The sequence below is a fragment of the Phascolarctos cinereus genome, unplaced genomic scaffold (genome assembly GCF_003287225.1).
Source record: "Phascolarctos cinereus isolate Bilbo 61053 unplaced genomic scaffold, phaCin_HiC Scaffold_2;HRSCAF=192, whole genome shotgun sequence".
NCBI lineage: Eukaryota > Metazoa > Chordata > Mammalia > Diprotodontia > Phascolarctidae > Phascolarctos > Phascolarctos cinereus.
In genome coordinates, this window is record NW_027555625.1 from 255,220,126 (window position 1) to 255,234,813 (window position 14,688).

General features: G+C 43.2%; 1 protein-coding gene across 3 annotated transcripts in view; it reads left to right on the forward strand.

Moving 5' to 3' along the window:
- ENTPD2 (ectonucleoside triphosphate diphosphohydrolase 2) overlaps positions 1–14,423 on the forward strand; it is a 25,570-nt gene extending 11,147 nt beyond the window's left edge. Inside the window, exons 3-9 of one of the 3 annotated variants that reach the window (XM_020981801.2) lie at positions 1,515–1,665; positions 3,921–4,080; positions 4,603–4,830; positions 6,065–6,349; positions 6,990–7,109; positions 11,992–12,126; positions 13,141–14,423. In XM_020981801.2, the coding sequence (XP_020837460.1) occupies positions 1,515–1,665; positions 3,921–4,080; positions 4,603–4,830; positions 6,065–6,349; positions 6,990–7,109; positions 11,992–12,126; positions 13,141–13,344 (1,283 nt within the window). In that variant the 3' untranslated portion in view covers positions 13,345–14,423. The remainder of the gene's footprint in view (positions 1–1,514; positions 1,666–3,920; positions 4,081–4,602; positions 4,831–6,064; positions 6,350–6,989; positions 7,110–11,991; positions 12,127–13,140) is intronic. The other 2 variants (XM_020981802.2, XM_020981803.2) reach the window with 2 other exon arrangements.
- The last annotated feature ends 265 nt before the right edge of the window (positions 14,424–14,688 follow it).

Sequence of the window (14,688 nt, forward strand, 5' to 3'; positions counted from 1 at the left end):
GGCCTGCCTGCCTCAAGTCTCCATTCCAAACCATCCTTCACTCAACCACTTAAGTGATTTTCCTAAAATGTAGGTCCAATCACGTCAACCTCTTTACTTAATAAACGCCAGTGGCTTCCTGTTGCCTCCAGGAGCAAATACAAATTCTGTTTGGCATTGAAAGCCCCTTCGTAACCTAGCTCCCTTCTGCTTTTCTAGTCTTCTTATACCTTACTCCTTGACACAGACTCTTCCATCTAGTGACTCTGGCCTCCTGGCTGTTCCATGAACCTGACTCTCAATCTCTCTTTTCCAGGCATTTTCTCTGCTTGTCCCCCATGCTTAGAATACTCTCCTTCCTCCACTCCAACTACTGACCTCCCTGGTTTCCTTTAGGTCCCAGCTAAAATTCTGTCTTCTACAGGTAGCCTTTCCTAACTCCTTTTAGTTCCAATGCCTTTCCTCTTGATTGTTTCCTGTTTATCCTGTATATGGCTTGCTTTGTGTATATTTGTTTGCATGTTGTCTCATTTAACAGATTATAAGCTCCTCAAGCATAGGGAATGTCTTTTGTCATTTTTTTGCATCCCTAGTGTTTAGCATAGTGCCTGGCACATAGTAGGTGCTTAATAAATGTTTATTGAATAAATGAATTTTATATATACATATGTATCCACTTTACCAAGCTGCTATGTGTATGTGTAGAGATATGTATGTATATATGTATATATGTATGTATAAGGCAGCTTGGCATAGTGGCTAGAGAGCCAGCCCTTTAGAGTTAGGAAGGCCTGGGTTCAGGTCCTACCTTTGACACATCCTGCTAACACTGTAAATTGCAGAGCAGGTGCCAACCTGCATTAGCAAAGGGAGTTTCTTCTCCTGGAAGTTCTCTATACCAAAGAAATTACAGGTCCAATCCCCATCCCTATATTTATTTAAGTACTTAGATATAAGCCCTTTATCAATGATATTTGATGTAAAAGTTATTTTTGTAATAGCCTTCCTTCTTGTCATAGTTGTGTTTATTTTGTTGGTGTAAAAACTTTTAAATTTCAAATAGTCAAAATTATTTATTTTATCTTTTTGATCACTTCTATCCTTTGGTTAAGAATTTTCTTCCTAGCCTTAGCTATGAAAAGTATCTGATCCAGTTTTCTTCTTATTTTTTATAGTAGAATTTTTAGTATTCAGATTATATATCTTCACCACAAATTGTTATAAGTGAAAAGTACCTTAGGAACCATCTAGCTCAATCCCTTTCACAGATGATAAAACTTGGACCCAGAGATGGAAAGTGATTTGCTAAAGGTCACATCATGAGTTTATGATGGAGCCAAGGCAGGAACCCAGGTCTCTTGACCTGTCAACTATACTATTCTGCCATATGCAAATGGTATGGAAATTAGAATCCTTGGTTTTATGTGTTTATTAGGAAAAGATAGGAGAGGTGGATTTCAATCCATCCTCTTAAAGGCATTGATCATCACTGGCCGTGTTCCCTTCTTCTTCTTCCCCTTCTGTCTTGCTTCTAGGTGGTGGTATCTCCAGTTATGCAGAAGATCCCCCTGGGGCAGGTCGAAGCTTGGTAAGCTGTCTCAACCAAGCCATGAAAGATGTGCCCAAGGAGAGACACTCAGTTACTCCCCTCTACCTGGGTGCCACTGCAGGCATGAGACTTCTGAAGTAAGTTTGGGTCCTTCCCTCTTCTGCTGCTCTGCCTACAGGTTTGCCATTGGGGTGTCTTGGCACTAGAACTGGCATTGAGCTTTGTGCCTTTATTTCCCTTCCTCAATCAACCATTCATGTAGGCAAGTCTGGCTTTTTGTTGATCCATTCTAGGTAAGAGAAGGCAAAAATCCATTCCAAAATTTCCCTTCAGTCATCATAAGACTTCTTCGTCTACCTGAAGGATACCTTTATCTGTTGTATAACACTCTCCTGGGCTTTTGGTGAAAGAAAATCCTGGTCCTGATTTTTCCAGGACTGAGTTCTGGTTACCTGATGACTACGTACATTCACAAAATCAAAAAATTGTAGTTTAGAGATAGAAGAAATCATAGAGGTCATGTAGACTAACCCTTTTGTTTTATAGATGAGAAGAAAATGAGACCCAAAGAGATTGTATAACTTGCCCAGACCCACACAGATAGTGACAGAGCTTTAGGCTTGAAATCCAGCCCTCTGGCTCTAAATCCACCATTCTTTTCACTATTCAAAGGACATTAGAAGTCCTCTGTTCCATGGGGTTCTTTTTTTTTTTTTTTGGTGAGGCAATTGAGGTTAAGTGACTTGCCCAGGATCATACAGCTAGTAATTGTCATGTGTCTGAGGTCACATTTGAACTCAGGTCCTCCTGACTCCAAGACTGGAGCTTTATCTACTGCACCACCTAGCTGCCCCCATGGGGTTCTTTTTTTTTTTTTTGGCTAGGCAATGGGGTTAAGTGACTTCCCCAGGGTCACACAGCTAGTAAGTGTTATGTGTCTGAGGCCAGATTTGAACTCAAGTCCTCCTGAATCCAGGGCCAGTGCTCTATCCACTGTGCCACCTAGCTGCCCCTCCCCATGTGGTTCTTGATGTAGGATCCATGGACTCCTGAGGGTGTGTGTGGATATTTTCTGGGGGTCCATGGACTTGGATGACAAACAAGTTACATCTTTATTTTCATTGACCTTTAATTGAAATTTAACATTTCCTTCAATTATTTGAAGGCATTAACCTGAGAATGGGTCCATAGGCTTTTACAGATTCATAATACAAAAATGGTTAAGAACTCCTACTCTTGTCCACCCCCCTCATTTTATAGAGAAGGTACCTGAAGCCCAGAATGTTATATATCTTGCCCAATATCACACAGATAGAAAGTGAGAGAATTGGGTTTCAAACATCAGTCCTTTGAATCCAAATTCAATTTTTAAAATAATTTTTATGTTTTTTCTCCAATGACATGTAAAAACAATTTTTAACATTCATTTTAAAATTTTGTGTTCCAAATCCTCTTCTCCTCTTCCACTTTCCCCTCTTCTTGAGAGGCAAGCAATTTGATATAGATTATACATGTGCAGTCGTGCAAAATATGCTTCTATCTTAGCCATGTTGCAAAAGAAAACAGACCCCCTCAAAAAAATACATCCAAGAAAAATAAAGAAAGTTTAAAAAGTGTACTTTGATCTGCATTCAGATTCTTTCAGTTCTTTCTCTGGAAGTGGATAGCATTTTTTTTATCATAAGTCCTTCAGAATTGTCTTGCATCATTGTATTGCTGAGAATAGCTAAGTCATTCATAGTTATCATCCTTACAATATTGCTATTACTGTATACAATGTTCTCTTGGTTCTGCTCACTTCACTTTGCATCAGTTCGTGTAAGTTTTTCCAGGTTTTTCTGAAAGCAGCCTGCTCATCATTTCTTACAGCACACTAGTATTCCATCACAATCACGTACCACAAACTTGTTCAGCCATTCCTCAATTGATGAGCATCCCCTCAATTTCCAATTCTTTGCCACTATAAAAAGAGCTGCTATAAATATTTCTGCACATATAGGTCCTTTTCCTTTGTTTTTTTTTTATCTCATTAGGATACAGACCTAGTAGTGCTACTGCTGGGTCAAAAGGTATGCACAGTTTTACAGCCCTTTGGGCATAGTTCCAAATTGCTCTCCAAAATGGTTGGATCAGTTCACAACTCCACCAACAGTGCATTGGTGTCCCAATTTTTCCACATCCACTTCAACATTTGTCATTTCCCTTTTTTGTCACATTAGCCCATATGATAGATGTGAGGTGGTGCCTTAGAGTTGTTTTACAAATCCAGTATTTTTGATGCCATACCATACTGCCCCCTTTCTTTTTTTTTTAGCCACCTCCATGGGCAGGGTGGATGAGGCTGTCAGGAAGGACAGGAAAGGACATTAAGAGGTTTCTATATTTCCTGTAGCTTGACCAGTCCAGCTGCTTCAGACAGTGTCCTTTCATCAGTGACTGAGACGTTAACCCAATACCCCTTTGACTTTCGAGGGGCACGGATTCTGTCTGGCCAGGATGAGGGAGTCTTTGGCTGGGTCACTGCCAACTATCTTTTGGAGAATTTCATCAAGGTGGGTTTTGGTTGACTGTTTACCTTTTCTGAGACTGCTGTTTCCTCACACCCTATCTTGCCACCAAGTGAACAATGTCCCATTTGTCCCAGGATATACAGGGACAAACTGGTCATCCCCTTGTGTCCTTATTGCTGACACGAGTAGGACCTTAACCCCTCCATCTAAATCTATGTACCATTTACTGGCTGTAACCTAGCTGGATATTCAAAAACTCCAATGACTGCTACCATCTCCGCCTCCCCCCCCCCCCCCCCCCCCCCCCCCCGCCGTGGGAAGACAGGCAGCCGGGTTCTTTGGTGGCACCTGGCCCCACCACTGAAGTCCTTGTTCATTTGGATAAGAAATTCTTCCCCCTAAAACACCAGTGCTTCTTTCCTAATTCCAGTCTGGAAACCCCTTGGGGGAGGAGGGTGGTAGATGTGAGAGAGAGCAAAGTCTTTGACACGTAGTAGGTGCTTAATAAATACTTTTTGGATGTTTCTCTTTTCTCCTTGTCCTCCTCTTCACCCTCTGTCACAGTATGGCTGGGTAGGGGAGTGGATCCGACCGAGGCAGGGGACAGTGGGAGCCATGGACCTAGGTGGGGCGTCCACACAGATCACCTTTGAGACAGCCAGCCAGGCTGAGGACCCGGCCAATGAAGTCAAGCTGCAGCTCTATGGCCAGAGCTACAGAGTCTACACCCACAGCTTCCTGTGCTATGGTAGAGACCAAATCCTTAAGAGGTTGCTGGCTGGCGTGCTTCAGGTATGGCAGGGGAAGGTCTCCTTGAAACCTCCTACTCACCTAGAGTACTCTCCTCGTCATCCCACCTGCTATCTCCACTGCTACCTAGTCTCTCTCTTGCCAACAAAGGGCCTCTTTTCAGGAATTCTATTTTTATGACTTTGGTAAGTATCTCTTGTCTGGGCAGGCCTGCTAGCTCTCACCTGCCTGTCTCCGTTATCCGCCAGCTCAAGATAACCATTTCTGTAATCTTCTCTAGTTCTCTGAGCAGGTAGAAGCAGGAGCAAGCAAATTCAGGTAAATCAATTACTCCACAAGCCCTTACTAAGTTCCCAGTATGCCTTTCTTGGGAAGGAGATAAGAGAAGGTGCAGCCTTTGTTGTCTTGGAGTTTGTAGGATGGTTGGAGAGACAACATCATTGCTATGATTTATGCAGTGCTTTAAGGTTTACAAAGCGCTTTACAATCAACATAATCTCATTTCATCCTTACTACTATTATTATCCCCATTTGAGAGATGAGGAAACTGAGGCAGAGAGCATTTAAGTGACTTGCTCAGAGTCACATAGCTATTATCTGAGGCTAGGCTGGATTCAAAATTGGGTCTTTCTGACTCTAGGTCCATCTTTCTATCCAATTCTTCTCCTAACTGTTTTATTTATTAATTGGACATCAAAATAGGGCAATACGTGATCCAGAACTCTATAGAGGGTGTGGTGAATGTTATAAAAATTCAGAGAAGGGACAAGATCAATATGGAGAGGAACAACAAGAGAAGACTTCATAGGGGAGATAAAATTTGAACTCATATTTAAAGGATGGGTGGGTAGAACATAGATTGGCAGTGGAGAAGGGAAGAAGATTTCAAATGGGGAAAACGAATTAAAGTATGAAGGCAGAAACACATCTAATATATGTAGGGGGTCAGGGATGATATAGGCTTAGCTGAATGGAGAATGGATGTGGGGAAATGGTAGGATTAGAGCAGTCATTTCATAAATGTGGAGACCATAAATGCCAAGTAGAGAAATTTAATCTTGATCCTATAGGCAGTGAGAACTCAATAGAATTCTTCTGTAGGGAGAGGATATGATAAAAAGTTAGGTTTGAGGGTGATTAATTTGGCAGATGTTCCTGCTGCTGCAGGATGGGCTAAGATTAGGAACACCAGTGGCCTGCTAGTGGGGAGGATGGGGCCACGATATGTACTGGTAGAAGTTTCTGAACCCTATTCCCTGCATCTCCCCTATTCCAGAAATGGAGCTCACACCCTTGCTGGCCTATAGGCTATTCGAGGCAAGTCCTCCTGAAGGATGTATACATGTCACCTTGTACTTCAGCCCAGAGACCTCAGGACTATGATGTCAATACCGAGGTGACCCTTTCTGGGAGTGGTGATCCTATCCTCTGCCAGCAGCTTGTTTCTGATCTTTTCAACTTCTCATCCTGCCCTTTCTCCCAATGCTCCTTCAATGGCATTTTCCAGCCTCCTGTGGTCGGGAACTTCATCGTGAGTCCTGGGGCATCATTTCCCTTTAGGGTATGGGATGGGGCCATTAGGGGTCCAGTATTCATTTTGCAGCTAAATCCCATCCTACTCACAGGGTTAGGCTGTGGCTTACCCTTCTGGACTTTATCCCAGATATTGACTCCTCTACCTGTGCCATTTTTGACCCTCCTTGGGAGAGAACAAGCAGCCCTTGGTTCAGCTTAGACACCAGGTACCCTTCAGTTGAGGGAATTAAATCACCTCTATAGAGGTGGTTCTGAAGGTGATTGGCTCAAGATGAACAGGGATGGTGTGTAGGGGAATCTTGGAGGGTAGGGCCATAGTGGACTTGGACAGTGATAGGGGAATGTAGTAGCTAAGGGCCATTGAAAGTATAGAAGTCGGGGCAGCTAGGTGGTTCAGTGGATAGAGCACTGGCCCTGAAGTCAGGAGGACCTGAGTTCAAATCCGGCCTCAGATCAAACACTTGACACGTACTAGCTGTGTGACCCTGGGCAAGTCACTTAACCCCAATTGCCTTAAAAAAAAGTGTAGAAGTCAAGATCTAGGGACCAGAGGTGGGGTGAATATACAAACTGAGGGTAGGCAAACAGAAGGATGAGGATCAACTGTACCCTTGCCAGGGATCTGCAGTCTTATCTTTATTCCCATATCTTGTACCTGACCTTAGGCCTTCTCTGCATTCTACTACACTGTGGACTTCCTTCGGAAGGTGATGAAGCTGCCTGTAACCTCCCCAGGGGAGCTGAGGATTGCAGCCAAGGCTTTGTGCAATGAGTCATGGGTAAAGGTAAGGCCCCTTTAATATCTGAACAGAGGTTACAAGATTGTAGGTACAAGATCTTGTATGGAAGCATATCTCATTCCAACTTCCCAATCCCATTTTGTCTAGAATTGAAGGCCACCAATGGGAGACATATTTCTGACCCATCCTTCTGCTCCCAGCCCTTTATCCCATTCACATGAGGCCAACAAGAAGTTCTTGGTTCAGGCCAGACACTAGATATCCCTCAGTTGAAGGAATGGAATCACTCTCCTAGATGTAGCTGAAAAGATGAACTGAAAGAGTACCTTCTTACTCAAGATGGCTTCCAGAGGTCCACAGGATGCTTCATCTCTCCTCTGTTAGTCAATTTGTTAAGCACCTCCTTTTTGCCAAAGTCTAGGCTAAATGGTGACATTACAAAGACAAAAATGTAATATTTCCTTTGCTCTGGGAGTTTACATCCATTGAAGAGATAGTATGTACATTGATCAGTATGTACAAAATAAATAAAATGTAAATGATGTCAGGGGCTTGAGGGGAAAGATACTCTCAACTAAAGGGAGAGTAGCTTTTTGAGAAGGTGTCTTTGAGTGGAGTTAAAGGAAACCAGGGACGCAAAGAGAAGGAGGTGAGGTGGGAAAAGCTGTCCAGGCATGGGGGACAGCAATTGCCAAGTCTGGGAGATTATTGAATGGTATGTGTGAAGGACAGAAAGCCAGGTTGGCAGGGCCATTGAATATAGGAAGGGGAGTAATATACAGGGGTCCCAAAAAATCTTAGTACAGTTTTAAACTTTAATAAATTTAGAAGTACAAATGCTACAAACTTACAAAAAAATTTTGTGCTTTCCAACTCATTGTGACCCCATTTGGGGTTTCCTTGCCAGAGGTACTGGAATGGTTTGCCATTTCCTTCTCCAGCTCATTTTACAGATAAGGAGACTGAGGCAAACAGGGTTAAGTGACTTCCCCAGATATAGCTAGCAAGTGTCGAGACTGGGTTTGTACTCAGAAAGATGAGTTTTCTGACTCCTGGAGCACTCTATCCACTGTGCCACCAAGCTGCCCCCCTCCCCACAAATGTTAGAAATGTTAATTATTTCTATTTTTTAAATATTGATATATTTCTTATTAAAATTTAACATAACCACCATCTTTTGCTATATCACACTAATCAATTTTCAAACTTGGTAGACACTTTCATCAGCTGCTACTAGGTGACTGAAAGGATTGCATTTGTAATCCTAACCTTAAGATCACCCAAAGAACAAGGCCTTGATATCTATATTACAGGTCTGATGTGACTTCCCCAGAGAAAAGTGTGATGGAGATAGATCTGGTGACCAAGATAACCAAGCAAGAGCACCATTGTTCTGACTTTGAGAAACTATCATACAGAAACTATAGCAGACAATATGTGTCTGCTCAACCTTATTAAAATAATTAAAAAGGGATTATTCAAAATTTATAAAACTAAATAAATGTAAAATTAAATGTAAAATTCATAAAACTGATGAAGTTTAGGGGTACTGGAACCCCAAAATCATGACAGGCAGGTCCTGCCAGAAGGAATTTGACCCAAGCCTTCTTTCAGCCAAAAAATGAGGTTTTTTAAAGATCTGCCATATTGCCAGACTGTTGAGGAATCTAGGAGTATTGGCTAGATTTTAAGAATCTGAGCATCTTAATGGAGATAAGATGGACCTTATATACAGAAAGACTATGGGTGGGATCTAGGAGTGGCCAAGTAGTTTATGAGGTAATAGAACTCCCGGGAGAATGGAGCCTAGATAGGATTAAGGGTGGGAAGTGGCTTGGGGCCATAGGGAGGCATGGAATTATACCTTCAGGAGAACACCAGAGATTTGGCCATGTGGGAAAGTCCAGGGTTTTTCCTTTTTGGGGTCTAAATCCCATCCTCATCATTATGAGTAGAGAAAAAGGAATAGCTTTTTTTTTTAAAAATAGCATTTTATTTTTTCCAATTACATGTAAAAACTAATTTTAATAATCATTTTCAAAAAATTTTGAGTTCTGAATTTTCTCCCTTCCTCCCTCAACTCCCCTCTTCCTAAGACAGTAAGCAATTTGATATTGGTTATATATATGCAATCATATAAGACATATTTCCATATTAGTCATGTTGTGAAAGTAGAAACAGACCAAAACAAAAACCATGAAAAAAATAAAGTGAAAATAGTATGTTGTGATCTGCATTCAGACTCCATCAATTCTTTATCTAGATGTGAATAGCATTTTCCCTCATGAGTCCTTTGGAATTGTCTTGGAGCATTGTATTGCTGAGAATAGCTAAGTCATATATAGTGGGTCTATGAACAACATTGTTACTGTATGCAATGTTCTCCTGGTTCTTCTCACTTCACTTTGCGTCCATTCATGTAAGTCTGAGAAAGGAAAAGTTTTGAGAGATATTGTAGAGGTAGAAATGAAAAGTCTTAGCAACAGTTTGGATATGTGAGTTGAGGGAAAGTGAGTAGTCAAGGATATGAAACTGGATGACTAGAAGCATGGTTGTGTCCTGGACAGAAACAGTGAGATTCTGAAGGGGATGAGTGGGAAGAAAGAGAATGGGTTCAGTTTTGGACTTTTTGAGTTTGAGATGATTATGGGATGTCTAATTCAAACTATCTTAATAGGCAGTTGGAGGGTCTCTTTCTCAGGAGAGAACATGGCTGAATTTATATATTTGGGAGTCATCTTCAGAGAAAAGATCATTAAATCCATGGGAACTGGTGAGGTCACCAAGTGACAGAGTATAAATAGAGAATAGAAGAGAGCCCAGGATAGAGCCTTGGAGTACCTCTATAGTCAGGAGATGAACCAATAAGGAAGACTGAGGAGGGTCAAACAGGTAGGAGGGAAACCCAAAAGAAAAGAGGGTATCCAGGAGGGGAGAGTGGTTAACAGTTTCAAGTACTTCAGAGAAAACAAGAAGGATGAAGAGTGAAAAAAGATCATTAGATTTGTCAATCAGTTAAGAGATCTTTGGTAACTTTGGAGAGAGTCATTTCAGCTAAGTGAGGATATAGAATTGTTGTTGTTCAGTCATGTCCATACTCTTCATGACCCCATTTGGGGTTTTCTTGGCAAAGATACTAGAATGGTTTGCCATTTCCTTCTCTATCTCATTTTAGAGATGAGGAAACTGAAGCAAACAGGATTAAGTGACTTGCTTAACAGGGTTAAGGGTCACACAGCTAGTAAGTATCTGAGGCTGGATTTGAACTCAGGTCTCTCCTTGACTTAAGGCCTGGCACTCTATCTGCTGGGCCGTCTAGCTGACCACAGCAGTAGTTTCAGCTGAGTGAGGCAGCTAGATTGCAAAGGGTTGGTAAGTGAATGAAAGCAGAGGAAGTGGAGGCAAAGGAAGGAGAGATATAGCTTTAGGGTATAATAAGGTCTAGTATGGCAGCTGGGTCATGCAGTGGCTAGAGAGCTAGGCCCTGGAGTCAGGAGGACCTGAATTCAAATTTGTCCTCAGATACTTCCTAAGCTGTGTGACCCAGGACAAGTCACTTAACCCTGTTTGCTTCAGTTTCTTATCTATAAAATGAGTTGAATAAGCAAATGGCCCAGCACTCCAGTATCTTTGTCCAAATGGGGTCAAGAGGGTCAGACACAGAAACCACTCAACAAAAACAAAGCTCTAGTAAGATTTTGTTTTGGGAAGGTGGAGGCTTGAATGGTTGTAGAAGATAGGGTGAGATAAAGATGAGTGGAAGGTGATGGTGAAGTTGATTTGCTATGGAGGACTGGAAGGGAGGGGATTGGGGAAAGAAAGGAAAGTTTGAAGCAGCCTGTGTGGGGCTGGGAGGAGTGAAAGGATTCTCTTGCTGAGGTGAGGGCCCAGTTGAGATTAGATAATATACATTTGTAGTAAACTCTGTTGGCATCCCAGTGATTTCCTCCTATTCTACTCAGCAGCCCAGGAATAGGAATGGAAGAGGTACACGGAAGTAATCCAGGGTTGGGGGTTGACAAATCTGTAGTTTCATTAGGATTTTCTCAAGCACTTTGACCTGCACCATTCCCCTGGATCCTCCCAAAGGAAGCAAAGACACATGGGTCTGCTTCATAGAGGAGGTTACTGAAATTCAGAGAAGTAGAGCGACCTGAAGAGATTCAGATTTCAGCTTATGGATGGGGCTAATTGACCTCTAGTGCCATTTTCCAATTCTTAAGATTCTGCAATTTTTTAACCTGTCCGGAACCGGATTAGAAAGAACCATCTCCTGACTCCCAGAGGTAGGGCTTTTTGACCCTACACTATATTTTGTGGTTAATCAAATTGTAACTGATTATTATTGTACCAAGTCTGAGCTAGCATTGAGTTAAAAAGATCCTTCTTGCCTTTTGGGTCAGTTGAAAGTACTTCAAATCACCCCTTGTTTAAATTGCCTTAAAGTGTTTTATTGTCTTCTTGGAGACCCAAACTTCCTCTTTTGGTTAAAATGTTAATTTGCCAGCTGAGCACTTTTACCCCCACCCCAGCTTGAAGGCATGGAAGTCAAGCACACAAATGTTAATGTGTTGGTCTCCCAAAGGTCATTTGACTGAACTCATGGACAGACTGGTCTCCTTGTGGGTTATGGTTTAGTAGGGGAAAAGAGTGAACTTGGGAATGAGGATATCTGGGCTTTATACCCTACCTGTGACCTAATCAACAAGTGTTAGGAACCAGTTGCTGTCCTTTTTCTGGGACTCTGGGTTTCCTCATCTATAATATAATGGGGGGTGGGGCAGAGTTAGATGAGAAAATCTCCTAGGCTCCCTTAAGCTTTGAAATTCTGATTCTAAAATAGGACATTTGTTGGGAAAAGGAATAGGGGTGGGGAGCCCAGGCTCTGGACAGTGGCACTGCTGAGAGTTCTGTGTTCCATCCCCAGCTACTGGAGCGAGCCCCTGGTCAGCAAGCCCGCCTGGCAGATTACTGTGCCTGTGCCACCTTTGTAAACCAGCTCCTTCTTCAGGGCTACAAATTTGATGAACATACCTTCCCCAGTATTGCTTTCCAGAAGAAGGTATGTGTTGGATTGGGGGTGGGGAGGAGAGCAGGAAAGGTTGAAAGGGAGAAAAGGGGAGAGCATGGAAGGAAGAGATAATGAGAGAGGGTGGAAGGGAGAGGTTGGGGGGGTCAAGAGAGAGTGGAAAGGAGAGGGAAGGAGAGGATGGGAGGGAGGGAGCAGAAGAGTGGGGGAAGGGAGAAGGGACCTTCCCAAGGTTAGCCCCTTGGAGTTTAGATTGTGGCTATAAGTTGGGCATGGCCAGGCAGATCCTAGCTTGGTGTTCTCTGCCTCATCACTTAACCCCCAAGCCACCATGGCCCTTACAGTCTTCATCTGTTTAGAAGACCAAGGGGAATTTAGAAGAAGAGGGTTGATGGCTTGGGCTCCATCTGAAAGTATATGTCCAAATGATGTGAGTTAGGGGTTCAGGGGTCCTGGGGCCCCAAAATCACAACAAACAGGCCCTGCCAGAAAGAATTCAACCCAAGCCTTTTATTCAGCCAAAGACAAGGTTTATTAGAACAACCATCATATTGGGCAGACTCTAAAGAGTCTGAACATTACTAAGCTATTGGCTAGATTTTAGGAATCTAAGCATTGTAATGGAAGCAAGATGGACGTTATATACAGAAAGACTGTGGGAGGGAACTAGGAGTGGATCTGAATGGGAGTGGCTGGTAAACTGGGATGAACAGAACTCCTGGGACCTGGACAATGGAGCCTACCTAGGATAAAGTGTGGGAAATGGCTGGGGGCCATAGGAAGGTAGGGGAGATTGATTGTAGCCACAATGAAAGGCCAGTTGATGGAATTATAGCCTTAGGTGAACACCAGAGATTTGGCCAGGTGGGAAAGTCCAGGGTTTTTCCTTTCTGGGGTCTAGATTCCATCCTCATCACAAAGACTTGGTCAGAAAAAGAAACTAGCGTTGGGGAGGGGTATTTGCTCACCCTTTTAAGGGATGAGAGTGTGTCAGAGAGCTCAGTGACCCAGGGGTCTGATTGTGGCTTCTTTACTCTTCCTCTCTAGGCTGGAGACACATCTATTGGCTGGGCTCTAGGTTACATGCTGAACCTGACCAACATGATTCCACCTGACCAGCGGAATTTCCGCAAGGGCACAGACTATGGTTCTTGGGTAGTCTTAATTCTGCTTTTCATTGTGGTCATCCTTGTTGCCTTGGCCATGCTTTTTTGCTTTGCTCGCTCTTCCAAGTCACAGAGTGCCATCTAAGTTAGGTGCCTGGTTGGGATGGGTCAGGCCCTGTCCTCTCTATGGCCCCCAGCACTGCTGTCTCCTCCTACTAGTCTAGAAGCAGCAGGACTGTCTCCCTTCCCAGTGCAGGCCTTATCAGACAGGAAAATTCACTGCCTCTTCTGGAATTTGGGGAAGGGGGGCAGGTGTTTTATGAATGGATTGTAGGGAAGGAAGATACTAGAACCGAGGAATAACAGGTAATGGGATTTCCCTTCCTCAGCTTGGGGAAATCTGTTCTCATTAATGGTTACTTCATTGAGCAGGTTGTACTGCATGAAAAGTAAAGCCTGGCAAGGTGATGACAATGATTCTCACCAAATCCAGGCTAAGGCCTGTAGAGCTGGAGATCCCAGCAAGCGAGATGTCCCCCAAACTTTAGTCCACACATCTATCTGTGAGCCGTTATTAATATGGCCTGCCAATGTTATGGCCGGAAGCAACTTGACTTCCAATAAGGCTTTGGGGAGGACACAACTAGGACCCAGATTTGGTCCATTAGAAGCCCTGCATCTGATATGTGTGTTATGGGGTGGCAGGGTCCTAGGCTTTAGCCCCAGTTCTCCAACTGATACTCTGGCTTGGACTGGAGGCTCCTTCTGTCCTCTCCTCCATCTCTGTCTTACTTGAGTCAGACCCTTTCCTTACTGTGGCTCCTGGCATTCAGGGGTGAGGATATTGACTGAGCTACTCAAGTAACCCTACTCTATGGGGTGATCTCTTCGTGGAGAACAGCAGTCCTGTATCATGGAGAGGCAGATAAGGTTTAACTTAATGGAGAGCCTTGGGGATGGGAAGTAGAGATTGGACTCAATGGAAGGGAAAAAAACCCCTGAAGAACACTGTCCTAATTTCAAACTTCAGAGATGCCCAGTATGCATATGGTTCTCACTGTGGTGCTTGTGTAACTTGAGGGTGGGTGGAGGAAAGAGATAGAGAAAGAGAGAGACATGCTGTCTGCATCTCTCCATGCCTGCTCTGGGAGAGCCATTGGCGTTTACCACTTGTATTAAAAAAGAAAAAAAAAAGTTTGTAATAAAATGTATCCTGGATAACTAGCCAGTGCTGAAGCTCATTTCTCCCTGGGGCAAGTCCCTGGCTGATCCCTGGCCCACAAGCACATTGCAGATCTATAGCCTACAGTCTTAAGGAGAATGCCAAACAGAAGAAAGAACAATCACCTTGAGAGAGGGGGGGGGCATACCCGAAGAGTGTCCCTTATTTATGGAAGCCTTCTTGGAGAAATCTGCCTCAAGAAGGTGGATTATTTTGAGCTACATTTTGAAGGAATGGAGGCTCTATAAAAGTAGAAAGGCAAGGGGT